This window comes from Oryctolagus cuniculus, chromosome 9 (genome assembly GCF_964237555.1).
Source record: "Oryctolagus cuniculus chromosome 9, mOryCun1.1, whole genome shotgun sequence".
In the NCBI taxonomy this organism is placed as follows: Eukaryota; Metazoa; Chordata; class Mammalia; order Lagomorpha; family Leporidae; genus Oryctolagus; species Oryctolagus cuniculus.
The window spans coordinates 2,972,619-2,999,890 of NC_091440.1; the positions used below are offsets into that span (position 1 = coordinate 2,972,619).

Sequence of the window (27,272 nt, forward strand, 5' to 3'; positions counted from 1 at the left end):
CTGTGCCTTGTCATGAAAGCCTTACTGCTTGGAGTGTAGCTCCGTGTTCCCGTAAGGGATCCACAAAATTTCCCATAATCATAGTTCTTTTCAAAAATCGGATGCTTCTGAATTGCTTAACGGTGACTCATTGCACGAGTAATTTCCAGACAGGGCAGTGCGTGCTGGCCTCGACGCCACAGCTGTGTGATGTTGGGGCTGTGGCCTGACCCGTCCCTCTCTCCGGGTGCAACCACCTGTCCAGGGGCCCCTCTTGCCCTCCTGCATGACACCCACTGACGCCCCTCCCCCACCCCATCCCCAGCACGGTGACCCCAGCGCGGCTCCTGCAGCCGGGGCCTGTGGCCGGAGCAGAGGCTGGGCTGGGAGCTGCTGGCACCTTACTGTTCTTCTCAGACGAAGAAGAAAGTGACGAATGACATGCATGGCACTCACGGCCTGGGCAGGGGGAAGGCGGGGAGCAGGAGGAGGTGGGCAGGACAGAGCCGCGCTGGCTCAGAGTTCAAGGTTAGCCAAGCTGGTCGACGTTCACGTTTTGCTCCTTTAAAGGTAATTGAAGCACTTTCAAGATATTTCAAATACTTTGATATGTTTGGGAAATTTTAGCATGCAGGCCAGAGAGAAACTGGTTTAGTTACCAAGAGAAAAGGAAAGACATGCAGGAGTGAAGCTTCAGTAAGTCGCTGACCTTTGAAACCTGGGGGGAGAGGCTCAGTGTTGAAGCGTTGTCAGTGGAGGTGAACGCTCTGCAACGGGAAGCAGGAGGTGGACAGGGAAGACGGCTGCGACTCAGTGAGGAGCCTGAAGTCGTGAGGAAGCAAGATAAGATATTCAGGGAGAGGTGGGCATGCAGGGGTCCTGGGGTGGACAGGGAGAGGTGGGTGTGCAGAGGAGAGGTCCTGGGGTGGACAGGGAGAGGTGGACGTCCAGAGGTCCTGGGTGGACAGGGAGAGGTGGATGTCCAGAGGTCCTGGGTCGACAGGGAGAGATGGACGTGCAGAGGTCCTGGGGTGGACAGGGAGAGGTGGGCGTACAGGGGTCCTGGGGTGGACAGGGAGAGGTGGGCGTGCAGGGGTCCTGGGGTGGACAGGAAGAGGTGGGCGTGCAGGGGTCCTGGGGTGGACAGGGAGAGATGGACGTGCAGAGGTCCTGGGGTGGACAGGGAGAGGTGGGTGTGCAGAGGAGAGGTCCTGGGGTGGACAGGGAGAGGTGGGCGTGCAGAGGAGAGGTCCTGGGGTGGACAGGGAGAGGTGGGCGTGCAGGGGTCCTGGGGTGGACAGGGAGAGGTGGGCGTGCAGAGGAGAGGTCCTGGGGTGGACAGGGAGAGGTGGATGTCCAGAGGTCCTGGGTGGACAGGGAGAGATGGACGTGCAGAGGTCCTGGGGTGGACAGGGAGAGGTGGGCCTGCAGGGGTCCTGGGGTGGACAGGGAAAGGTGGGCGTGCAGAGGAGAGGTCCTGGGGTGGACAGGGAGAGGTGGGCGTGCAGAGGAGAGGTCCTGGGGTGGACAGGGGAGGGATGGACCTGCAGAGACCCTGTGATATAGTGCCTGTGTCTCTCAGAGCCTGGCTTCACAGGAACCTGCTGTTGGAGGGACTGGGGTGCAGGCGGGAAGCCTGGAGGGCTGCTGCCCCCGTGGTGTGGAAACCGCTGGCACCTGGTCCAGAGTTTGGGTTTGGTTTCCTTAATTTTCCTGAAACATAAAAAGAATGATGGTTGCACGCAGTGCCTTAAGCCTAACTGTTTTGTAAAGAGTTTATTTTTATTAGAGAGAGAGAGAGAGCTTCCAACCTCTGAGTCACTCCCTAAGTGCCTACAACAGCTGGAGCTGGGCTAGGCGGAAGCCGGGAGTCGGGAACCCAATCCAGGTCTCCCGTGTAGGTGGCAGGGACCCACGTACTTGAGCCATTGCTGCTGCCTCCCAAGGCGCACGTTAGCAGGGAGCTGGGGCTGGAACCCAGGTGCTCCCGTACGGGGTGCTGGTGTCCCAGCTGGCACCTGGCCCGTGGTGCCCAAGGCCCACCCCAGCCCGTCCGTTTTGATAGCATTACAGTGAGGGTGTCACCCTCCAGTCGCTCGCTTTAACCCTGTTGGTCGTCATTCGTCCCACGTGGGAACGCGCAGTGGCCTGCTGCTCTGCGGAACATCAGAGAAGCTACAGCTTGTGGTGCACAGAGCCCTGTTCCGGTGTCGCAGAGTTGGACAAAGCTATACCTCGGCCGGAGTGACATCCCGGGGTGGCGCATCGCTGAGGGACGCTGTCCGGGAGGCCATTTGCCGAGACCGTGACAGGAGCGTGCGGTCAGTGCTCAGTGTCCACTCAGGCCTGGCTTCGGTCATTTGGGTCCCTTGGGAGGCAGCTTGGAAGGGCATGTAGGTGACAGTGACAAGCCTGGGAAGGAAAGCGTGGCACCCAGGGTGTGGGTAGCGGTCTTGTCACTCAGCACTCACCCCCTCCTTTGCTGCCTTGCACAGTTTGGGAAATTAAGTGTGTATTTTGGCTGGCACAGGGGCTCAACAGGCTAATCCTCCTCCTTGCAGTGCCGGCACACCGGGTTCTAGTCCCGGTCGGGGCGCCGGATTCTGTCCCGGTTGCCCCTCTTCCAGGCCAGCTCTCTGCTGTGGCCAGGGAGTGCAGTGGAGGATGGCCCAGGTGCTTGGGCCCTGCACCCCATGGGAGACCAGGAGAAGCACCTGGATCCTGCCTTCGGATCAGCGCGGTGCACCAGCTGCGGCAGCCATTGGAGGGTGAACCAACGGCAAAAGGAAGACCTTTCTCTCTGTCTCTCTCTCTCACTGTCCACTCTGCCTGTCAAAAAAAAAAAAAAAGTGTGTATTTTGCTGGGTGTCCCTGTGGCTGGCCGCTGGCTGGCGGGGATACTTGCGGTCACATCTCACAGGTCTCCCCAGGCTGGCCTCTGTGCCCGAGAGGCAGGAGGCTGGTGGTCCTCACTCGGGGTCCTCGGGGTCTTGCAGCTGGTGGCCCCGGCCACATGGGTAGCGGAGCCCCCAGACGCTCCAGGAGGGCCCGGGCCACAGCCGTGCAGCCGAGGCTCCCGGGGAAGAACTTCTACAAACACCCCGGTGGGGGGTTGCTGCCCCGGGGAATGCTGGGCTCTGGGTCCCCAGCGTGGAGAGGGCTGCGGGCGGGCTCCTTGCCGTTTTGGGACTGGAGACTCTTGGGGCAGCTCAGGCTGCTTGGACAGAGGCAGGGAGTCAGGCTCCCTGTGGCTGCCCTGGCTCTGGGCTTAGCGAGCACCTGCTGTAACCTGACCCGGCCTGGGCGTGGCCGGCCCTGTGATGCTGGCCACCCCTGTGGGATTCAGGCCCCACTTCTCCAAGGAAGGCCGGCCTGGCTATCGCTGCTGCCTTCTGTCTCGTTTCCCTCCCCAGTGGATGGCCTTTGTCCTAGCTGGTACCTCTGCACTTCCATTTTTCATTACTGAAACTTCAGTACAGAGTGCCTGTCTGGGTGGAGCTCCCTCTGGGCTGTGGCGGAAGCACTTCACCTTGTCCCATACATGGAGGAGAGGCAAGGGCATCCCCCCTCCCCAGCCCTTGCTAGCAGGAGCCCGGGCTGCTGGCTGCCTGGGGGAGGGGCCGCGGCTCAGGTCCCTGGCAGCCGCCCCCGTCTCCCCCTGAGCACACGTGGGCCCCTTTCCGGGTGTTTTGTCTCATGCCCAGGGCATGAAGGGAGCCGGCGGCTGCAGTGCTAGTTAGCGTCACCCCCCAGCGGGACAATCCCACTTCTGTTCCCCGCTCTCCCGTTGAGACAAGCGGCTTCCTTTCATGCCGGGACCCATCTGCCCTGGTCGCTGTGCCTTCCTCCAGGTTGGTGAGTGGCCAGGAGTCGTCCTCAAGGGTGTAGCTGGGTGGGGGTGGGGGGTGGGGCGAACCCGGGGCTGATGGCAGATGTGCTGGCCACGCTGGGGGGGGCGGGGTCTCAGGAGTCTGTGGTCCCACACGTGTGCTTACACGTGTGTCCTGTTTGACAACACAGAAGGCAGCAGGACCCTAGCCAGAGGTTGCAAGTCAGGCCAGGAGTGTGCACTGTTCGACACATTTCACACGCTGCAGTGGGACCCCATGGCGGGGAGCCGAGCAGTGACGGGGCTGGCTGCTGGGACCCAACTCCGTGCCATCTACACCTGCGTCTAGCCCAGCCATGGGAGTGGCATGGGGTTCAGAGGGGCAGAGGGGGCCAGCCTGAGGCATCCTGCTAGCTGCCGGGCACCGCAGTGCTTGCCTGGAGCTGTGTGGGGGCAAGGGAGTCTGCCCTTGTAGTCAGCGGGGTTTGCCCCTCATCTGTCCACCTGGCTGGTTGCCCATCCACACGTGGGCTTTGAAATGACAGGGCTGAAGTGCCACGTATGTGGATGCTTCAGACTGCAAGGGGACTAAGCCTGTTACCTGAGCATTTGAAGGAAGGGCTATGTCCAGGTGATGGCCAGCACCAGGCTGCCTAGAGGTGTGCGTGTGAGTACCTTGGGCATTCCCCTGTCCCTTTATTTCATGGGAAAAACGTAGTGATTGGTTCTAATAATAGTTATATGATGTCAGACATAAACTCTTTTGGGGGGGCTGCTGTTGTGGCACCAACAGCCTATTGGTCTGAGTCCCGGCCGCCCCGCTTTCCTTCCAGCTCCCTGCTAATGCGCCTGGGAAGGCAGCAGAGGACCCTGCACCCACATGGGAGACTGGAGGGAGTTCTGGGCTCCTGGCTTCTTTGGCCTGGCCCAGCCCCAACCCTTGTGTCCACCTGGACCGTGTCAAATAAATAAAGAAACCTTTTAAAGAATTATTTTTAGCCTACCTAAAATAAGTGTTCTCACGTGAGCCTAAAACGTACAGAAACGGGCAGAAGCTGAGTGCAGAGTTAACGTTGTTTCCAGGCTGCCCGCGGCTTCCGTGTGAGTTGCGTCCCAGCCCCAAGGTTCTCCCTTGACCTTCACACTCTCAAATGGCCCGAGCACAGGAAGAGACTCGGAGCCCTTCACCGGCTGCCGGTCCCCTGGGTGAGGCTCCTGCTGATCTTGTGCAGGGAGTGTTCAGTCACACTCGGACTGACTTGGGGTCGTTCTGCACCGCGCGTGGAAAACCAAGAAGGTGAGCACCGGGCGAGGGAGATGCTGGCTGCACAGTCGAAGTTACGACCTGCTGCTGCAGGGTCTGGCTGGGCGGCACTTCATTTCTAAAGGGTGAGGACTTGAAGATTTTGTCCCCAGGGGTGTCAGTTCATCCCCAGGGGGAGCACGCACGCAGAAACCTCACGTTTATTTTGGTTAAAAAAAATGTAAATCTTCACAAAGTTCATGGATGATGCATGTTGTAAGAAAATGCTGCAGAAACGTTTGCACCCAAATAAACTTGGCTTTTAGTTGCGTTTTCCCAGAGTTTCTGAAGCCCCCTCGAGGGGCTCTTTTCAGGGCTGTTGCGGTGTCTCTCCGCAGCCCAAGCCTGCGTTCCAGCGACGGGTGGCTGCCACTCCCGTGCCCTACAATGTCCTCGTGGGAGATGAAACCGGCGTCTCCTCCTCTGGGTCTCAAACAGCTCCAAGGATTTGTCCTTTAGACGATTTTATTTTGCTTTTCCACGTGTGAGAAATAGTGGATGCCGTGTGTCGGTTCATTTTGGTTTATCTCAGCAAGCTTGACTGGAGCACCACCAAGTCCCCCAGTGCTGGGGACATCAGAACACAGAGCAGAGCCTTCCTCCAGCAAGCAGTACATCTCCCCACACACGCACTGTCTAGCAGTATGTATTCAACACTAGCACTATCTAATCTCCTTAGAGGCTGTTTTTAAAGAACTAATGAAAGAGCTGTTACTTAGCTGTGAACTCTCCATGTCAGATATGCAGAGAATAAACCAGCAGTGACCATGACTTGGGGGGATGGGGGAGAAGTGGGGAGATGCAGATCAGAGGATACAAAGTAGCAGGTGTGAGTTCAGCAGGTACCAGGATCTCAGGACAGCATAGCCTGTAACTTTATATCCTGCTGGGCATTTTGGCTTGGTAAATGGATTTTAGCCTCTCCTCTGTCACCCACAATGTTACCATATGAGATGATAGATGCATTAATTGGCTTCACTATGGTAGCCACTCTCAAAAACCTTGCGGAAAACAGAATTAAAAGATAATGTGCACACCTCGGGGTTCTTAACGGACATAGGCAGGTCTGCACGCGGCTGTCCATCTGCTGAGGCTGTGCCGGTGCCAATTAGCACAGGCTCCCGGGTAGGAAGCTGAGCGTGCAGAGGAATTGCAAGTGTGGTGGCTAGTGGTGTGGGAGACCCCAGCGCGCCCAGCCACTGGGGGACAGAGATGTTGAGACGGGACTCGTGGGGGACTACGCAGATGCTAAACAGAGCCAGGCACCTGCCACTTGCCTCACCCTTCCCCGGAGACGAGGCTGGCCCGTCCCGTATCACATGTGTCCTTGGCTTGGTTGTGCAGTCAGCAAGAAGGGGTTCGAACTCTCAGTGGGAGTGAGATGCTCTGGTCTCTTGCAGATGTGGCTGGGAGGCTACTTACTGCCCGAACTCACTTCCTCTCTATTTTCCTCCTAAGTGGTCTTTTTTCCAATAGAAAAGAAAGTTCAAGTACTGTTTTTTCTTAGAATTTCAGGCTTGTTATCACACCCCACCTTATTGGGCTTTTTTTTTTTAATATTAGAGTGTTTGCTTTTAATAATTCAAGGAGATACTGAATTATCAGGTTTATTTTTCTAAGAATTTCTCCTGCAACTGAAAAGTTTATTTTCCCTTCTCTCTCTTGTGTTTAACCCCAATGGTCTACACTGGGCTCTTTGCCACTACAAGTAGAAAACTCAATTTTCAGAGGCAAATGGTTTTCATCTTGTTATGCAGATCAATATTTGTAACCACCCTAATTCAGGGACCTCTGCCTTCTTGGGAGTTTTGCCCCCTGGTTGGTGGAGTGTTGCCCACCTCTGGGGCACTGTGCAGGGAGCCCACGTGGGGGTCTCTGTGTGGCCCATAAGACTGTCCATGATGTAGTGGGAACCTGGGCTGTAGACAGAACTCTGAGGTGGATTCTGGACATGAAAAGGCCTTGCAGCCCAGCCAGCCAGCGAGGAGGAGCAGCAGGGAGTGAGGGGGCCCTGGGCTGACTTGCCAGAGCAGATCTGCCTCGATGATGCCTGTGGTTTTCTGTGGTGCTCCCACAGGCTGTGAGGGGCCAGCACCGTGGGGGGGGGGTAGGTGTGGGGAGCAATTCGGACTAGACTAAGTTACTGGAATTAAGACTTATTCTATGCATCTGCTCTCCCACAATATGGCGCTGGGAGAGGAGAAAACAGCTTCTACACAGCTGCCTCCAGTTCAACCAATAAACTGTAGGACCTGCTCCTGATTGGAGGAGAGCAGCGTGCTCGGCGTGTGGGTAGCAGAGTTGGGATTGGCAGAGGAGGACTATAAAGGAGGAGAGAGACGGCATGCACAAGGAACATCTAAGGGGAACATCTGAAGGAACACCTGTGCAGCCCCCGAGAGAGCCGGCCGGCGGTGTGCCGCTCCCCTGTGGAAGTGGGGAATGTGGCAGGGGGAACCGCCCTTCCACGGAGGTGGAAGGGACGGTAGCCAACCGGGGAAGAACCAGCAGCAAACCCGGGGAGGGCCGAGCAGACGAAAGAACAGCGCAGGGTCCTGTGTCGTTCCTCCACGAAGAGGGGGAGCGACATAATGGTGCCGTGACTCGGATATGAAGCCTAGGCAGGGTTTAGTGTCGTTCCTCCACGAAGAGGGGGAGCGACAGTAGGGAACCCTGAATTATGTCATGGGGACCCAGAGCTTGCCCCCCAACCAGCTAGACTTACTCCAGGTTCTTGTTTTCCCCTGTGTAAGAACGTCTATAGATGGTGGTGCTCTGAAGACAAAGGGATAATGCAGGCTCAGTCATGTGAGCACCCTGGGGATGCAGGCTCAGTTGTGAGCGTTTGCACCCTCGGGATGCAGGCTCAGTCGTGAGCATGAACACCCTTGGGATGCAGGCTCAGTCGTGTGAGCACCCTCGGGATGCAGGCTCAGTTGTGAGCGTTTGCACCCTCGGGATGCAGGCTCAGTCTTGAGCATGAACACCCTTGGGATGCAGGCTCAGTCGTGAGCGTGAACACCCTCGGAATGCAGGCTCAGTCGTGAGTGTTAGCACCCTTGGGATGCAGGCTCAGTCGTGTGAGCACCCTTGGGATGCAGGCTCAGTCGTGTGAGCACCCTCGGGATGCAGGCTCAGTCGTGAGTGTGAGCACCCTCGAGATGCAGGCTTAGTCGTGAGTGTGAGCACCCTTGGGATGCAGGCTCAGTCGTGAGTGTGAGCACCCTCGGGATGCAGGCTCAGTCGTGTGTGCACCTCAGGATGCAGGCTCAGTCGTGAGTGTGAGCACCCTCGGGATGCAGGCTCAGTCGTGTGAGCACCCTTGGGATGCAGGCTTAGTCGTGAGCATGAACACCCTCGAGATGCAGGCTTAGTCATGAGTGTGAGCACCCTCAGGATGCAGGCTCAGTCATGAGCGTGAACACCCTCGGGATGCAGGCTCAGTCATGTGAGCACCCTCGGGATGCAGGCTCAGTCGTGAGTGTGAGCACCCTCAGGATGCAGGCTCAGTCATGAGCGTGAACACCCTCGGGATGCAGGCTCAGTCATGTGAGCACCCTCGGGATGCAGGCTCAGTCGTGTGTGCACCTCAGGATGCAGGCTCAGTCGTGAGTGTGAGCACCCTCGGGATGCAGGCTCAGTCATGTGAGCAACGTCAGGATAAGGGGCTGCTTGGGAAGGCACCGAGTGCAGGACCATGGAGGCAGGGTTTGGGGTGGAGCCGTGTGACGGGCAGTGCGGGTGCCTGGCTGAGGGTGATGGGATCTGTGCGGTGCACTGGGCTCCTCCTGCCTCGCCAGCTCCCTGCCCAGCCGCTGTTGTCGGACACCTGGCCCACGTATTGCAAGGAGGTTCCCCGTCTGTTTTAATGACAGCGTCCCCATGACTTGATGTCTTCTGGGGTGGCCAAGGGACGTAGAGCAGACTGAAGGTGGCGCCTCCAAGGCCGCCCTGTGTCCCTGCTGGTCGGCATCCTCATTTGCTCCTTTCAGTGGGAGAGAAGGGGGTGGAAGTGTTGCACGGGGACTACTGGCCATGTGGAGCGTCCTGTGTCCAGGGGCCAGCAGAAGGAAGATGAGGAGTGGCCAGGCTGCCTGGACTGCCTGGCCTTTGTGTGGATCACCGTCGTCCCTGCTGAAGCTGGTTTTCGTTGGTTGGTTTCTACTCACGTAACTGCACACAGGTGCTTCTGTGGGTGGGTTTGTGGAAGCCGCACACCGAGCAGGACAGGGGGCGTGGCTACACAGGTGTCGCTCCTGGCGTGCAGTCCCTCTGGGTGTATGTTGCCCTGGACTCGTGTGTGTGCAGGCTGCAGGCTCCCGGAGTGTCTTTGTGCTTTGGCTGTTGATGAGTTGAAAGACTGGCTGCTGCTTAAGGGGCAGGGCAGAGAGGCCCTGAAATTCCTGGTTTGTTTCTAGCAGGATCAACACGGATAAGAGAATAAATACATTGTTGCCGTAGTCTCTCTCTAGGCAGCCTAAACACCTGTGTGTTGAGGGTACCAGGTGCATCCTGTTGGGGGCTGTGTTCTTTTCTCCTGGTCCTCCTGAGCCAATGGATTTTCAGGGCGAGCGATCCCTTAGCTGGCTTTGAAGGAGACTGAGCGTAGAGGCAGAAATGTACTCAGTTCCCGAGTTCCAGTCGACTGGAGCGTTTTCAGCTCCTCCTCCTCCCTGGGGTGGGGGGTGGGGGCCAGAGCAGGTGTTGCCCATTGCCAGGTGTGTGGTTGGCCTGGGTGGTGGCCGTCGTCCAGGTCAGACGCCACGGGTCAGACACCCAGCCTGCCCAAGGGTCCCACTGCGTGGTCCTCGTGACTCCCCCATCTTGCTGACGCCGGCTCGCTGGTGTGCAGCAGGCCGTGTGGCAAAGGCGGGTTTCGGCTGCCGACTCGGTTCAGTGTCTGAAACGGTTGCCTTTGCTTCTGCGTCCTCCGTTCAGACAAATCTCTTGGTAAAAGTTGGGTTTCACACTGCAGGATTCTGAAACCCATCGGCGGCCCCGTTAACAGATCAGCGGAAATGGAAAGTCACTTTTTTTAAAGCAGTAATTAGCCCTCCATTTTTATGACTGCGTGTTTCAATTTGAGAAATTGAGGAACTTAGTTGTAAAGTGGGTTTTAAGATACAGACTTAAAGTGAGACAGTTGGCTAATGTTTGTGGAAAAATAAAACAGACGTTGGTCACAAACCTTCTGTAGGTAGAATGCGAGTCTTGGCCTACTAGGGGCAGTCGTGGGGTCCCCCCAAAATCAGGACCTGATGACAAAACCCAAGCCCATTTAGGGTGAAGCGTCAGTCATTGCTATGAGTGTCTGTTGGTTTTGTGTGTGTGGTTTTCAGCTTGGGAGGCAGGTGGTCAGGCGGCCAGAGAGAACTTCAGTCTGCTGCTTCATTGCCCAAACGCCCACTACAGCCTGGCTGGGCTAAGTGGAAACCAAGAGTCAGGAACTCAGTCTCAGTGTCCCATGTGGGTGTCAGGGCTCGAGTAGTCGCTGTCACTGCCGCCTGGCAGAGTCTGCAAGAGGAGGAAGCCGGAGCCAGGTGTGTGAGCCAGGCGCTCTGCTGTGGAATACCAATGCCTAAACAGCATCTTAACCATGGCCACGTGCCGGCCCCCACCTGTGAAATTTTAGGAAGACACAAGCTTTATAAAAATAATAAGCTTTTTGAAACTATTAAGATAGAAGCTGGCTTTGTGGCGTAGCGGGTAAAGCTGCTGACTGCAATTCTAGCGTCCCGCTACTCCACTTCCGATCCAGCTCCCTGCTAATGCACCTGGGAAAGCAGTGGAAGACGACCCAGGTGTGTGGGCTCCTGCACCCACGTGGGAGACCCGGATGAGGCTCCTGGCTCCCAGCTTTGCTTGCCCACACCTGCTGTTGCAGCCATTTGGGGAGTAAACCAGCAGATTGAAGATTCTCTCTCTCTCTCTCTCTCTCTCTCTCTCTCTCTCTCTCTCTTTCCCCACCCCCTGTAACTCTGCCTTTCAAATAAATATTAAAAAAAAAAAACCCTCATGAGATAGCACAGCCTGGGGAAGTGGTGCAGTGAGAAACTGCAGATGAGGAGTGGAAGGAGTGTTTGCCACGTTCGCTGACCCGCACGCTGCCTGCTCTGCAAGGGAGGTCGTGTGTTGGGGTCATCGCTGCCCCGGCGTTGGGGGCGGCCTCTCAGCCTCAGGACACACAGGTCGTGTGTGTCCCGCCAGGATCAGAGAAAGCAGCAAAGAGTGAGAATCACAGGGAGGTCAGCTGTGTGAAATTCTTAGCACAGCACAGGCGGGCAGCTCCCCACGAGTGCGCAGGAAGGCGCAGTCCCCGGCCGGGGCGGGAAGGGGTGGGAGGTGGCGGCGCCCCTGACCACTGTCCTCCTTTTGCAGAGTGAAGCGCGCAGCAGAGCGGAAGCCGGCGTCTCCCGGGTCGGAAGCAGCTTGCCCTCCGTGTTGGGATCTGAGCGGTGACCCTGCGAGCCGCCCACGCCTCTCGCGCTCCCACGCGGGGCGTTCACCATCGTGCTGTCCATGTCCTGTTTGTTGTTGATTTTTTAAGAAAAAAAAAAAACAAAACACAGAATTAGCTGAAGGAGCAATTCTCAAAGACCGTTGGATGTTCCCATTGGCTGCAAGACGTCAGGGCCAGTGTCTTAATCTCCTTCTCACTTTGATCTTGGCTCAGCAAAGGCGCCCCTCAGCATGCTGGGAGATTCTACCGACAGCCATGGAAGTGGTAAAATCTGGTGTTTCCTGGCACCCTCTCAAAGCTACCACAGTCCTACCTCAGTTCAAGGCTAAGCCGGAGTGGCGTGGCCGGGGCCGTGGCGGGGCGTGTGCCCCGTGTCCGACGCCAGGCACCTGCCACGTGCACCCACACACAGCTCAGCGGGGGACTGACGCATTCCCACGGGAGTGAAATCTGGGACTGGACTCTGAAGGGGGATGGATGATGGTGACTGTCCGTCACCGCGGCAGCTGGGCTGGGGAGCGGGCCGGGGAGGGAAGGGCTGCTGTCTGCTCGTCTTTTCTGCATCCGTGTGTCTGGCAGAGGCCTTTGGTTCTGCTCACCCGCACACACGTCTCTGCTGTCCTGAGCCGCGGGGCTCGCGTTTCTGTAACCAAAAATCCACGTAGGCCTGCTCGCAATTCAGGGGTGGCGCGGGTTTGGTAGACTTAATTTAAAAAACAAACAAAAAAATTGTATTGTCTTTATATAATGCTATGATGCTGGCCAATGAGGCTGCCTTCTGAACAAAAAAAAAAAGAAAAAAGAAAAAAAAGAAACTAATTTAAAAAAAAAGCATTCCAGCCCTTGCGGTATTCATGGAGAGAGAAAAGAATCCCACGGTACGTGTTACTCGCCGGGAAGACCCCCGACAAGGCTGCCCTCGTTCCGTGTTTTCAGTCTCTGTATCAGTGTTGTGGCAGTCACCACAGACGTCACCGGAACTGCTGAACTGGACCAGCAGAATGTCCCGACACCTTGCTGCTCCCTGGGCACCGTCCGGAGGCGCACCCAGCCCTGCGTCCCCTGACCGTCACCTAGAGGTTACACTAATCCATTGGACATGTGAGTGGTTGGTTGGTTTTTTGCTTTTTTGTTTTGTTTTCATTTTGGAGAAGAAATATATATATATATAAATAGATAGATCTATATCACTATAGAATAATGCATTAATAAATCGAGGCTTCTGTAGAGAAACACCAAAAAATCCAATGTCTTAAAAATGTATTTAATGGCAATGCGAGGGTCTTGCTGCCGCCACTAGGAGCGGCTGGGACAGAGGCTTGCATTGCAAGACAGAGCTGAATGTACCGTGATCCCCCTGGACACTCAAGGTTTCCCTTGTAGGAAGTCACACGTCACCTTGTTGGACGGAAGGCTGAGTTTGGTGTGTGGCATCCTCTATCAAGCTGTATAGAAAGTCCCGACGTCTCTGTGTCGTGTGGGGACTGCGAATCCGGGCGGGGGGCGGCTGCTGCCTGCCCGCCCCAGGTACGACAGGACGGAATGTGTGCTTACTGTAGCCGTGACACTAGACAGGTGGTTCCCGTTCACCCTGTAACTTAAAGCAAGCAAAACGCGAAGGTGATAAGATGCTAAATTCTCCTCTATCCTGTACATTTCAAAAAGAAAAAAAGGCATATGCAATATTTACATTTTTAATTTAGTTTACAGAATGGAACCAAAATGTATAAATGTTATGTTTGCTAAAACTTCACGATGTATATTGGGTCTTTGTACATTTTGCCTGATTTACCTTAAATTTAAAATATTTTTTGCTATATAAACTTTAACAGTTATTAAACAGTGTTTTCTTTTTGGGTACGTATTGTTTCTGGATATCAAGATGTTAAATATATTTCTTGCTATTGTGATATGACAAGAGACTTAACTTATCTTGCTCTGTCTTCCACTGTACACGCTGTATATAGGGCCAGAGACAAGAATAAACTGGACTATCCTAGTGCATTGTGTGTAGTTATACTGACCATGGACGCCGCCTTATAGCCATACGCAATAAATAAAAGACATTATTTATGAAATAAACACGGCCTCCAGGGGTTTTCTTCTGCTAATGTATGCCTCGGGGTTTTGGTGTGAGCAACATTTGTTCTAGAGAGCAGAAGACAGCCTCCGTGCCCCCATCACAGAATTCCTGTAAAATCAACATGCTCCATGCCGTGCCCCTTCCTGACCCAAACCCAGCATCCTCCCGACGTGTGGGCGCTGGCCCGGATGCTCCACACATAGGAGCCCCCTCGCAGCTCATCACCACAGAGGTGGGAACTGCTGTCGCATTCTATGGATGGGGAAGAGATGGGGTGAATGGTTGGGCTGAGGGCTTGCAGCCCGTGAGAGGCACCGGTTGCCCTGGGCTCCGGCCCCGATGCACACACAGGGATCTGCGAATCCCTGTGAAGCGGAGACACCATCGGACCCCAGGGGCTGCAGCTGTTAGGAGGCAGAAATACATGAGTGACACCTGTTGACTTCCATCAGAACCACATAGGTCTTTCAAACAAATATCATCAGGGCCAGTTGGAAGGCAACTTTGCAACCATGGTTTTGTTGAAGTCAGGACCAGCACGTGCTGGAGGGTGGAAACCTGGGCCAGGGTAGCTGCTGCCCCAAGGCCACCTGCTGTGCCCAGGTAGTTGTTCCGGGGGGCTCTGCTGGTCCCGCGGGGTGGGAGGCTTGATCTGCAAGGTTTGGGGTGCCCACAGTCTGCTGGCTCTCTGCAGGACAGGACCAGTGCTGTCCGTCATGTACAGCGTGGAGGAGGAGTTGCTTCCAAGGTGTGTGGATACCGGAAGTGCTCACCAGCACCAGGGAGGAGCTTGGAGCAGAATTTTGTCAGGAGGCTGAACTGGATGAAGGGCGAAGATGCCACTGGCTTGGCTTCGCCCACACCTGCACCCCATGCACGTGGAGGGTGCCCACTGGTGCAGGGTCTGTCGTGGCACACAGGGCCCCAACTCCAGGCTGACTCGTGGGAGCCAGGGCGCCACAGTTGGACAGCCTGAACAGGGGGCTCTCCGTGTCTCGGGCTACTTGTAAGGAGCTGTGAGTGCCACTAGTGAAAGGTCGGGGACCAAGAGTCCTCGGAAAATGGGCGGTGCCTCTTCCCTCTGCATTGTACACCGCTACGGGGGGCTGAGCGCGGTGTAACCGGGTACCGCATGCGGTGGACAGGTTAGTAACCACAGCCAGCCCTGGAGAGTCTGGCGGGCTCTCTCCTCTCGGCTCTTCAGCCTGTTCCTCCATGGCCCCAGAGGACGCCACCCAGCATCCTGCCAGCACCCACAGCTGCACGCTGGCCCGACTTCCCTAGCGCCCGCAGCTGGGATCAGGTGGAGGCTCCTGTCCGGATCCGGGCCCTCGGTTCCTCTGACCTGGGTTCCATCTGCGTCTGGATCCCTGCGTTCCCTTCTCTGGTCCAGGATATTCCCTCTGCCCACCTAGGATCCACAAGCTCCAAAGTTGACCAGAATCACAGCCCAAGTCTAGCTGCCCCGCGGGGCGGCCCGGAGCTCTCGCCACGGAATGAACGGCTCACAGGCAGCCTCCAGAGCTCCCTGTCCCTGACTACCAGGGTGCAGGCCCCCCTGACAGACAGCAAAAGTGTCCTGCCCATCGCGACACCATCTTCTGGAGAGGGGAGGCATAAAGCCTCAACACGATATCTGTGTCCACTGGGGTTTGTAACAGTGAGTTAGAGATCCCGATGGCCTGGCTGGATGTCACCTGGGCCCCGTGACCACTGTCGCCTGGGCCGCGTGACCACAGACGGCAGACCGGGAGTTGGTCCTTTCCCAACAGCTCCCGGGCTGGGACGTGCTGGGTGCTGGCCCGTCGGAGGGTGAGGCATAGACACATGCCTGGTGGAGACCAGCTCTGACCTACTCACTGCGGGTCCTCACAGGGCAGAGGGAGGTGGGCAACTCCGTGGGGTCCTTGTGCAAGGCCACCAGTCCCCCGCTCGCAGAGGCTCCACCCCCGACCTGAGTTACCCTCCGTGACCCCACTCCTAGCTCCGTCACTTTGGGGGTGGGGTTTTCAGTGTGTGAATCGGGGGGACGCAGATATTCAGAGCAGGCCCGTCTCAAGCTTTAGCCTTACCAGGTCAGCAGGTACAAAGAAGGCTGACAACCTGCATTTCTGGAAGTTTCCAGGCCTGCAGACAAGAAGGGGACTTAGGATGGAACAGAACGAGAGGGTCAGGTTTGCAGCCCTGGGTCTTTGCATCTTTCTGCTCTGCCAGTCCCAGATATTTTTGGGTCTCAGACTGGGCCTCTTGCGTGTCCGAGAGCTGCAAGCGCTCCCCTAATACCCTGGAAAGGTGGTGCCTCTCCCTTGGGGGTGTCTGAGTGCTGGGACGACCCCACAGCCACCCCCCCACCGCTGTCTCCTCCTCAGTCCCCAGCATGCAGAATTGGCCATGTGCTGACCCCTGGGGAAGGCGGTGACCACGACGTTGGCATGCAGTCCCAGGAGGAGACACCTGAGCAGGAGCTGGGCCGGCCAAGAGGGAGTTGGCGGAAGGGGTGGCACGCCTGGGCAGGCGGCTAAGAGTGCAGAGAATCAGTGACCAGAACCCTGTCTGATGGGAGTGGCTCTCCAGTGCAGGATACGTGTCCACGTGGGGCACCTGCTCCTGAGGCCACAGAGATCCTAAGAAGAGCGATTTGCAGACAGAACCCAAGGAAGTCGCAAATCCAGCGTGAGCAGACACGAACGGTGCTGCTGACCGTGGTGGGCGGAATTGCCACATTCAAGCCCCCACCCCACCACTCTCTTGGAAGGCGTTTTATGAGAGCTCAAACTACCAAGGGTTGGCAAGCAGGGCCTTGGAAGGTTCCAGAAAGAACTGTGACCTTCGGGTCAGGGGCGATGGGACCCAGAGAGGGGGCGCGAGGTGGCCTGAAGCCCCCGGCCCCAGTCTTAGAGCTCATCAAGGCTCCTCTGAGGATGGGCGGCGGGAGAGGGACTTGGCATGGGATCCCAAGTTGATTTTGGTGCAAAAGTTAGCACTGGCCAGGTTTGAACAGGCGGAAGAATGATCAGAGTTCCTTACACGCCTTGTTCGTCAGATCAGCGTCTGAGGGTCGGAAGCAAAGTTCTACACACAGAGAGGAGAGCTCAGATTTTAGGCCGGTCCTGACTACTGCCCAGCCTCGCACGGGACAGGGCTTGGGGAGCGCTTCTGGGCCATGACCCTCACAAGGGATCCCTCAGGGCGACCATCATGGTGAAGAACACCCCCCCTCCGTCTAGCAGAAAAAGCCCCAGTGCCTGAGCAGGTGCACCCAGGTCTGGCCGCCACCCCCGCTGCTTCCGGCTCACCGGCGTGGCTCACCTACTGCGCATGGAAGGGGACGTGGAGTGAGGGGAGAGGAACTGCTGAACCTGCGATACGCTCTTGTTTACACACGATATTATTTCCTGAAAAGCTCCCTCCGGGAGCGTTGATCCAGAATCTTAGAAGTTGGAAGCTTTAAAAAAAAAATACACATGCGAGCTTCACACAGCATCCCTGAGACATCTGACGACTCCGTCGCCTTTGTCTTTGCCTTCCTTGCATTTGTTACACACAAGATTTTAAAAAACCACACTCTTCTGTCACGCACTTCAAAGGGTCTCTAACTATTCACCCCCCATTTACTTTGATTGGTTTCCCGCCACTGGTCCTTTGGGCATGGTTAGTGTTGATTCATCTAATTGCCTGGATTTTGTTACTAAAAACAAGACAACGAAGCTCATAGCCTTTTGCAGAAAATCCTTTCTGGGCCCCGTGTTCCCTGAGTTCTCTCGTGCTGGAGAGCGATCCGCCGCAGACTGGTGGGGGAGGGGATCCTTGGGTCGCAGGCTCTTTTCTCGGAATGTGTAGACTCTTCTCCCACTGCACAGGTGCAAAGGCCCTGTGGCTGACATGCGGAGAGAGGCCTGTCATCCAGCTCCTGGTCGTCTATTCTGCTTTTCAGTCTCATAGTGAGAATTCCCAAATAGCCTATTGACGTTTTTCCACATTAGGGCTGCCATAAGAGCTTTGCTTTAGGAGCCGGAGTTGTGGTGGGTCATTGCCTGTGACACCGGCATCCCCTATGGGCACCAGTTGGAGTCCCAGCAGCTCCGCTTCTGATCCAGCTCCCTGCTAGTGCACCTGTGAAGGCAACAGACGATGGCCTGAGTGCTTGGCCCCTGCCACCTGCATAGATCAGCTGGAGTTCCAGGCGCCTGGCTTCCGCCTTGCCAGCCCTGGCCACTGCAGCCATCTGGGGAGCGAACCAGCAGATGAAAAGACCTCTCTCTCTCTCTCTCTCTCTCTCTCTGTAACTCTGCCTTTCAAATAAACAAATAAATTTATAAAAGAAAAAGAGCTTTGCTTTACTTCCCAACCAGAGACAGGAAGAGGAGCAAGCACAGCATTAAGCAAACGGAAGCTCCCCTTTCCCTCTGAGCTCTATTCCGTGGGCGGCAGGACACGGGTGCCCTGGCGAGGCCAGGTGTGACGCCACACGCGGGAAGGGCTGCAAGTGCAGAGCCGGGTCCAGCACAACGTGTGGCCTCCTGAGAGCCCCAGGGCTGTGGCAGCGCTGGGGGACAGCGTGCTTGGCTCTCTCCATTCTCACATGCGCACAGGTGGGCTGTGGGAGCAGAGGCTTCGGGGGACCCCCAGCTCTGGTGCTGCACCTGGGCCTGGTGTGGAGGTGTGCTCCCTGAACCTCAGGTGTGGGTGCACCTGCTGTGGCCAGGTGGGGCTCCGAGCAGCAGGCTGCCACGTGGGGGTCACTCCGAAGGCTCCTGGTGAAATCTCAACGCCGAAGGGCACGTGGAATAAAAACAAAACACCAGGCTGCGTGTTCTCGGTGTCTCCTGACGTCAGTGTTGTTTGCAGTATGATTGGTATCAAGACCACCAGCGTCGGTCACATCATAAAAAAAACACCCGTGGCGTCTCAAAGAAAGTCAAAAGCCGCTGGTGACGAGGTCCCTGGTGTCACAGCACGGTTCATTGTTGATGGAGGGCAGAAGTTCTCATCCTGTAAACGCAGCCAAAGATTAGGTTGTGCAAGGAATGTGCCCTGGCAGGCTGTTCCACGAAGGCAGGGCATGCCCAGAACCGACCACGGGCCGGTGCTCAGACAGATTAGGTATCTGTCTGCCTCCCAACCGCGGGGTGCTGGGCGCCGGCCAGCAGGGGAGCCCTGCGAAGCAGCAGTGCCCCCAGGCAAGCCCCCTGCCCCACACTTGGAAGCACAGCAGGGGAAGGCTGCAGCCGGAAGCAGCACCCAGCTTCCTGCCTGCAGGGAGCTGCACAGCCTCTGCTTTGGGGGGAAGTAGCACCTCGCGGAGAATCGGCTGCCAGCCTGGGCCCTGGGCGCCCTGCCAGCCAGAGCAACACCGCCGGCTTGCTTCTCCTCCACGCTCTGTCCTAAGTGAGCTGAGACAGGTTAGCCCTCCACCTGGGCTCCTCCCTTGCCCCCATCTGCCCTGGAGACAGGAATCCTGCAAGTGAGGGCTTGGGCGCTGCAGCTGCAGCTGCCCGCTGCCTCACTGGAGGTTGTGACCAGGGCCCAAGGACACCCTGGCCCCACTGCCTCCTCCTCAGCCCCGAGGGCTGCATCGCCGAGCATTCCAGAGCCCCAGGCTGCAGAGGTCAGCCACTCCTACCTAGGCGGGAAGCCAGTCTTCTGGTTGCTGCTCTTAAAACCAACACATGCTCCGTCTTCCCATCCGGTCCATTTCCTGAAGACGTGAACCTCCTGGTCACCTCCTACAGCCTTGGCCCGCTCAGTCCAGGTTGACCATGTGCACCCAGGTGGCCAGAGCCAGCCTGCTGGCTTCCAGAGTCCCCCGAGACCCACTACTCTCCCTCTCAGCTCACCCTATGCCCTGGGAGTCGTCCAAAGGAAGGTCACTCTCCAAGGCACCATTGGAAGGGAGCAGGTATAACTCCAGCCATGCAATCTAGAATCACCTGGCCGCGGTTGCAAGGTGCAGCCCTGTAGGTTTGCCTCCAGTGCCCTCGGAATCCCGGAGCCGCCCCTCTGGCATCCTCGGGCAGGTGCATTGAGCACCACGCAAGGCAGTATGGGAGCTTTAAGCACCTCCCTCGCCTCTCAGTTGCACGTCTCCCAGGGGAAGCAACGCTGCCCCCTTCACCGAGCCTTCTCCCCACACACAGGGGGTTGCTTCCTCTTGGTCCCTGCAGGCATCCAGGTGTGGCTGACCACGTGTTCAGCCCGAGCAGGGCAGCTCGCAGGGCTCAGCGAGCAGCAGCAGGTGCAGGGGCAGACGGTGAGCCCACTGCAAAGGCTGACTGCGCTCCTGTTTGATTGCTGGAGAGGAAGTCCACTCCGGAGGGCTTTCCAAAGTCCTCCTTGGTTCTGGAGTTCCACTTAAGTCCCATTAAATCTGCTCCATAAACGTTATCTTGGAGAAAAGAAGAAAGCAAACCTTTCATTGTTTTTCCTTTACGTGGAGGTCACGTTGATAGGTGAGACTTTTAATTATTGACCTGCGCCAGGGTGCACGTGTAAGTTTAAAATAGAGGTTGAAGTCATTTCTGTGTCATTTCTCTGGAAAACATGAACTTTCAGTCTCTACTTGTAAAATTCGCCTTGGGAACAGTTTATGAGGGTCGCTGGACCGAAGCCTTGTAAGTAGAAGTTGAGATACATAGGCGGCCGAGAAGGGTGCACAGGGTCCCCTCACTCTGTGGTTCGTGGAGAATTCATGGAACGACCAACGCCTCTAGGAAATCAACAGAGAAAGCCTGGGCTCGCGTCCTGCAGGACACAGGGCGACTGAAGCGCCCGGCCAGCCTTCACTTTTTCCGCTCCGCGGGCACAAGAGTGTGGTCCCTGTGACTGCTGTGGCGTCAGTGAAAAGCAGAGCTGCATAATGGTCCCTTCAAAGAGCGAGGCAGCCAGGGCTCCACATAGTCCCCAAAGCCACAGCAGTCACCGTAATGAGCGGCACGCCTCTGCATGGATTGGCTTTGGCACACACCTGGAGTGACTCAAGTGAGTCCTTCCTTGAAAGGTAAGAGGTGTCACATGGGAGGCCCGGATGGAGCTCCGGGCTCCTGGCTTCAGCCTGGCCCAGCCCTAGCTGTGGTGGCCATCTGGGGAGTGAGCCAATGGACAGAAGACCTCGCTCTCTCCCTGTAACCCTGCCTTTCAAATAGATGAAACAAACAAACAAACAGGCAGCTGTGTTTGCTGTTCAGTTTCTTTGGACATTTTCCTTGTGAAACACGTTTTCCAGGTGAAGGATGATCAAGTAATACATCAGCCGCAAGTTCAAGACGCCCAGCAGGTGCCCCAAACCATGGACAATACCCCCAACTTGTTATAATACTCTCTTTTTCCTCATACACGACACCTGGGATAAAGTCTAATTTGTAAATTAGGCCCAGAAAGAGGTGGGCAGCAGTAGCTAACGATAGAGCAAAGGTAAAAGCAGAGTGAGACAGCTACACAAATCTGGTCTCTGAGTGTCTGACCCAGCCTTCTTCCACCTCTCCGCGCCTCCCGGACGCGTGCATGGCCAGCGACGTCACTCTGTGCGCAAACAGGCAGAAGCGCAGCTGACGAAGGGTCAGTGTCGTACCCAAGGCGGCTGATGACCAGCAAGAGGACACAGGCAGGACTCGTGCGCGGGGCGACGGGGTGGGCGGCCCGACGGTTCCCGCGCTGCTTAGAGAAGCCCAGATCACGAGGCATGCCTTGCTCAAGTCTGCAGTTTGCCATTTTGTGTTTTTAGATCCCCGCTGGCCACAGTCATGCCTCTGGGGGCTGCCGTGCTGCCCCCACCCCTGGAGATCAGGTTCGAGGGCAGGTCCTGGTTCAGGGCGTCTCACGGCCCCTGTGCTGGGGACAGGAGAGAGAAGTGTGGGTGAGCAGGGAGCCACTGTGGGCAGAGGGGTCACTCTGAGAGTCAGGGCCCTGACACACTCCTTCCTTGCTCCACGAACCTCTGGGGGAGAGGGGGAGCGGGAGGAGCCGCCATGGACGGTGGTGGCCAGAGACGGCGGCCCTGGCGGCTGCCTGGACACAAGCATGCCTGAGCATCTCTGCTTGCAGGCTCCCTGGGGACCTGCCTGGCCTAGACATCCTCTGTTCCACCTGGCACAGCCGACCAGTGTCCCACTGTCCCCAGGGATCATCTGGCATGATTCGGTCTCTGTCCCATGTGGGAGGAATGGGTGTCTCTCTCTCACCAGTGTGGGGCGAATAGGAGCCTCCTTCTCCCATGTGGGGCGAATGGGGGTCTCTCTCTCCCGCGTGGAGCGAAGTGGGTCTTGCTCTCCCACGTGGGGCAAATGGGGGTCTCCCACTCCCACGTGGACTGAATGGGGTTGTCTCCCTCTCCCGCGTGGAGCAAATGGGGGTCTCCCTCTCCTGCGTGGAGTGAAGGGGGATCTTCCTCTCCCGCATGGTGCGAATGGGGTCTCCATCTCCCGCGTGGAGCGAATGGGGGTCTCGCTCTCCTGCATGGAGCGAATGGGGGGGTCTCGCTCTCCTGCATGGTGCAAATGGGGTCTCCATCTCCCGCGTGGACCGAATGGGGGTCTCCCTCTCCCACGTGGACCGGATGGGGGTCTCCCTCTCCCGCGTGGACTGAATGGGGGTCTCCATCTCCCACATGGTGCAAAAGGGGTCTCCTTCTCCCACGTGGAACAATAGGGGGTCTCCCTCTACTGCATGAAGCAAATTGAGTCTCCCTCTCCTGCATGGTGTGAATGGGGGTCTCCCTCTCCTGGGTGGAGTGAATGGGGGTCTCCCTCTCCCACGTGGACCAAATGGGGGTCTTGCTCTCATGCATAGAGCGAATGGGGGTCTCGCTCTCCCGTGTGGACCAAATGAGGATCTCCATCTCCCACATGGTGCAAAAGGGAGTCTCCTTCTCCCACGTGGGGCAATAGGGGTTCTCCATCTCCTGTGTGGAGCGAATGGGGGTTTCCCTTTCCCGCGTGGAGTGAATGGGGGTCCTCCTCTCCCATGTGGACCAAATGGGGGTCTTGCTCTCCACGTAGAGTGAATGGGGGTCTCGCTCTCCTGTGTGGACTGAAGGAGGGTCTCCATCTCCCGCATGGTGTGAAAGGGGGTCTCCTTCTCCCACGTGGGGCAATAGGGGTTCTCCATCTCCTGTGTGGAGTGAATGGGGGTCCTCCTCTCCCTCGTGGAATGAAGGAGGTCTCCCTCTCCTGCATGGTTCAAATGGGGTCTCCTTCTCCTGCATGGTGCAATGGGGGGTCTCCCTCTCCCCCGTGGTGTGAATGGGGGTCTCCTTCTCCCGTGTGTGGTGAACTGGAGCCTGTCTCCTGCGTTGGGTGAATGGTGATCCCTCTCCTATGTGAGGTTAACTGTGGTCCCTCTCTTGCATGTGAATGAATGGGGGTCTTCCTCTCCTACATAAGGCGAACTGGGGTCCCTCTCCCATGTGGGGTGAATAGGGGTCTCCCTCTCCCCTGTGGAGTGGACCTGGGTCCCTCTTCTGTGTGGGTGAATGGGGTCCTTCTTCCTCGTGGGGTGAATGAGGGTCTCCCTCTCCTGTGTGGGTCAGACCCGTGTCCCTCTCCTGTGTGGGGTGAATGGGGTCCCTCTCCCTCGTGGGATGAATGGGAGTCTCTCTCTCCCACGTAGTGCAAACTGGTGTCCCTCTCCTGTGTGGAGCGAATGAGGGTCACTCCCACTCCTGTGTGGGGCAAATGGGGGAAAAATGGGGTCTCCTCCCATGTGGGGCAAACTGGGCTCCCTCTCCCATGTGGGAAATGAGGGTCTCTGCCTCTCCTGCATGGGGCAAACTGGGGTCCCCCTCCCACGTGGAGGAAATGGGGGTCACTCCCTCTCCCACATGGGTTGAATAGGAATCTCCCTCTCTCTCGTTCGCAAATGGGGGTCTCTCCCTCTCCCATGTGGGGCAAATGGGGGTCTCTGCCTCTCCTTTTGGGGCAAGCAGGTGACCCTCTTCCATGTGGGGCAAATGAGGGTCTCCCTCTCCCATGGGGGGCAAATGGGAGTCCCTCTCCCATGTTGGGTGAATGGGGTATCCCTCTCCTGTGTGGGGCCAATGGAAGTCTCCCTCTCATGTGTAGGATGAATGGGATTCTGCCTCTCCCATATCAAGTGAACTGGGGTCCCTCTCCTACATGGGGCAAATGGGGGTCTCTCCCTCTCCCATGTGAGGCAAATGTGGGATCTCTCTTTTCCATGTGGGGTAGATGGGGGGTCTCCCTCTCCTGTGTGGGGTGAATGGGAGTCTCCTTTTCCCTTATGAAGTGAATGGGGGCCTCCCTCTCCCATGTAGGGTGAATGGGGGCCTCCCTCTCCCATGTAGGGTGAATGGGGGTCTCTCCCTCTCCCATGTGAGGCAAATGTGGGATCTCTCTCTTCCACGTGGGGTAAATGGGGGTCTCCCTCTCCCATGTGGGGTGAATGGGGGTCTCCCTCTCCCATGTAGGGTGAATGGGGGCCTCCCTCTCCCATGTAGGGTGAATGGGGGTATCTCCCTCTCCCATGTGGTGCAAATGTGGGGTCTCTCTCTTCCACGTGGGGTAAATGGGGGGTCTCCCTCTCCCATGTGGGGTGAATGGGGGTCTCCCTTTCCCGCGTGGGGGCGAATGGGAGTCCCTTCTGCGTGGGATCAATGAGTGTCTCTCTCCTGTGTCGGGTAAATGGGTGTCTCTGTTCCATTGTGCATAAATCGGCGGATGCCCCACAACCAAGGCACCTGGGTGCCTCTTGGTGAAGTCCTGGAGCAGAGGAGGACCTGAGACTCTGAGTGTCTGCAAGACTTGCCTGCCGCACTCCCGGCAGCAGGCACCAGAAGGCAAGGGAGGCCCTGGCCTCGCTCTGCTCACGCCCGCTGCCCCAGGCCTCCGTGTGGCTGCTGTGACTTCCCTCTTCCCACAAATGCACCTGGGATGCAGACTCTGCTCCCCGGCTACGTCGGTGCTGTCTGGGGGGCACTGGTGTGGCACGGTGGCTCCTCTGTGCCCTGACCTTGCCCGTCCTGTGTCCTACGTCCATGTTCCCGTCTGCCCTGCTGCACCCTACCCACTCCCAGATCAGGGCTCTCGACCCTGCCTTCCAGGAGCCACAGCCTCAGAGGCACCTGCCTGCCAGGGAAGTCACAGGACGGGCCTCAGGCATCTTGGGCCCCCTACCCATAATGGGGCCGTGAGCCTGTTGGACGCACCCCAGAAGCCTCTTCATGGGCACAGCCTCCAGCCCTGCCCCCCAGAGCCCCTCTCCTGCCAGTCTCCCAGTTTCCATAAAGAGTAGCACCCCCAGCCCACTGAGCAGGTGACCACGGGAGGCCAGCTGCAGTCTGCTCTCCGCCTCTCCCATGCCCACCCCTCCCCTAACCCAGCCACTCCCCTGCACTATTTCTGTGGTGACCTCTTAGGGGTCTGTCCACTCTCCCACCCCCTCCCTACCCACTCCTTCCAGCTTACAAACCCCCTCTCTCTGCAGGTCCCCACGGCAACACTCATCCACCCTGCAGTACTGGGAGCAGGGGAGCCTTGCACGCGGGAAGGGAGAAACCCACGCGGGATCCCACTGTCCCCTGCCCGTCCGGATCACGGCCACAGACGTGACGTCTAGATGCAGCCCGCAGGTGGTTTGCACGGTCGATGCCCAAGAACAGGCGCTCCTGCCTGTCTTTCCTTTCTGCACTTTGTAGCGTGAACCTTCCTGCCGGTCGGTGCCAGCATGGCCTGCTTCCCCCTCTGTCGGGCACTTCTGCTTGCTGCCACTGATGTCCAGTGATGTCTCCTGGTCACCCCACTTCTCCGGGCCTGGGGCTTCTCTTAGCCCAGGGCACTGGGACGCCTCCGTGTGGGTCTTGGCAGAAGGAAGCAGTGACGAAGCCGACACGGGGTTCTGAGAGGAGGAGCTGAGTACACAGGGAATTGGTTGTCAAGGAAGCAGCTGGGGCCAGGCTGGTGCTGTCGCTTAGTGGATAAAGCCACCGCCTGTGACGCCGAAGCCGGCATCCCACATGGGCGCCAGTTCGTGACTGGCTGCTCCACTTCCGATCCAGCTCCCTGCTAATGGCCTGGAGAGCAGTGGAGGACGGCTCAAGTGCTTGGGCCCCTGCACCCACGTGGGAGACCCGGAGGAAGCTCCTGGCTTTGGCCTGGCCCAGCCCTGGCTATTTCGGCCATCTGGGAGGTGAGCCAAACAATGGAAGATTCTCTCTCTCTCTCTCTCTCTCTCTCTGTAACTCTGCCTTTGAAACAAATAAATAAATCTTTACAAAGAAGAGTAGCAGCAGCAGCAGCTGGGGCCAAAGTAAATTAGAGTCTGAGAAAGTAATTGAACACTCTTCTTGGATTTGATTCCCCAAGTTAGGGTGTTAGGAAACTGGTGTAGGCTCTGATTCCTTACCTTGCTGGGTATCTGCGCCTCTCCCTGTAGCACGTCACAGTCGTCAGAATCCTTTTTGGGTGGGAGATGGTTTGAGTAAAACTTGACACACAGCTTAATGCCCCTGTGTGTCTTCACTTTCCTTTACCACCTACAGAAAACCAGCTCACCAAGAATGACAGCTATGGGGAACAGAGCGAGCGTTCCACCTGCCGGGCTTCACCTGCCTTACCTCCGAGTTAGCTCACAGGTGACCGAACTACAATCATTCCGCTAGTGTCTGTCCTGATCCCCTACCTTGTGGCTGGCCCAGGTCCTGTAAGAGTCCACTGATTTTAGAATAAGTGGCAGACATTCAAACAAATCGTAAGAGAAACCCTGAAGATCTTTGCCCAAGTCGCTGAAGGCCATTCCGCATGTCGCATGACTCAGCTTCAGCCAGCGGCTCCGAGCCGGACTCGCCGCCTAGTCAGGCACAGAAAGTGATCTCTCGCCAAGATTTCAAGCTCCCTGTCCCTCCTGGCCATGACACTCATCTTCTCTGTCCCCTCCTGGCCACGACACTCATCTTCTCTGTCCCCTCCTCTCCTGCAGCTGCCTGCAGACACAGCTGCCAAGCCAGTCCCCGGCTCCCGTCCTGCCCTGGACCCAGCGGCTCGCCTGCAGCTCTGCAGCTTTGGGTATCAGGGGAGGAGCGAGTTGCTTTCTCGCTGCCCTGAGCCGTGGCTAACAGGAGCTTGGAGGGTGACAGGGGCCAGCCGCACACCTAGGTCCCAAAGAGCTTTGCAGCTTCTGCCTTGGGACAATCCCAGGCACATCTACTAGATGTCACCCTGCAGCCCGGTTGTCCCAGGCACGGAAGGAATGAGAGGAACAGTTACCTGCTGACCCACAGCCGCGTGGGCACAGGTGGCATGACGCAGCCTTGGCGTCTGCCACTGGGTGGCCTGGGCTGCTTGTGCAGCATCCCGAGGCACAAGGGGCAGCTCTCGGGCTGGTCCCCGTTCCGTGGTCAGTTTGGGTTCTGCACCACTTCCCATCTCCTCTCCCTGACTTCCCACACTTGTCCTGAAGCAGGCAGGCAGCCACAGCAAGAGTGAGACGTGGGGTGAGAAAGGCCTGGAGGATCCCACACTCCCAGCCCCAGGTGACCCCGCGGCCAGGGATGTCCTGACCTTGGATGGCAGGGGACAGCAGAAGCCAGCACTGTGGTTTCTCACCTCCTTGTTCCCATACCTTGCATGCCACCCCAGGCCACTGAGGTCACCGATGTTTTCATTTGCCC

At 57.3% G+C, this 27,272-nt stretch overlaps 1 protein-coding gene and 1 long non-coding RNA gene across 2 annotated transcripts in view; one reads left to right on the plus strand and one right to left on the minus strand.

Annotated features, from left to right (window-relative positions):
- The window catches only part of IRS2 (insulin receptor substrate 2), a 26,661-nt gene extending 13,008 nt beyond the window's left edge, over positions 1–13,653 (plus strand). The window contains exon 2 of the mRNA XM_051849974.2: positions 11,490–13,653. Coding sequence (XP_051705934.2) covers positions 11,490–11,494 — 5 coding nt within the window. The 3' untranslated portion in view covers positions 11,495–13,653. The remainder of the gene's footprint in view (positions 1–11,489) is intronic.
- On the minus strand, positions 12,082–21,475 carry LOC103349112 (uncharacterized). Its single transcript, XR_517320.4, has 2 exons — positions 19,278–21,475; positions 12,082–18,646 (listed from the first exon to the last, which is right to left on the minus strand). It is a non-coding gene; the product is annotated as an uncharacterized lncRNA (long non-coding RNA).
- Positions 21,476–27,272: the final 5,797 nt, after the last annotated feature.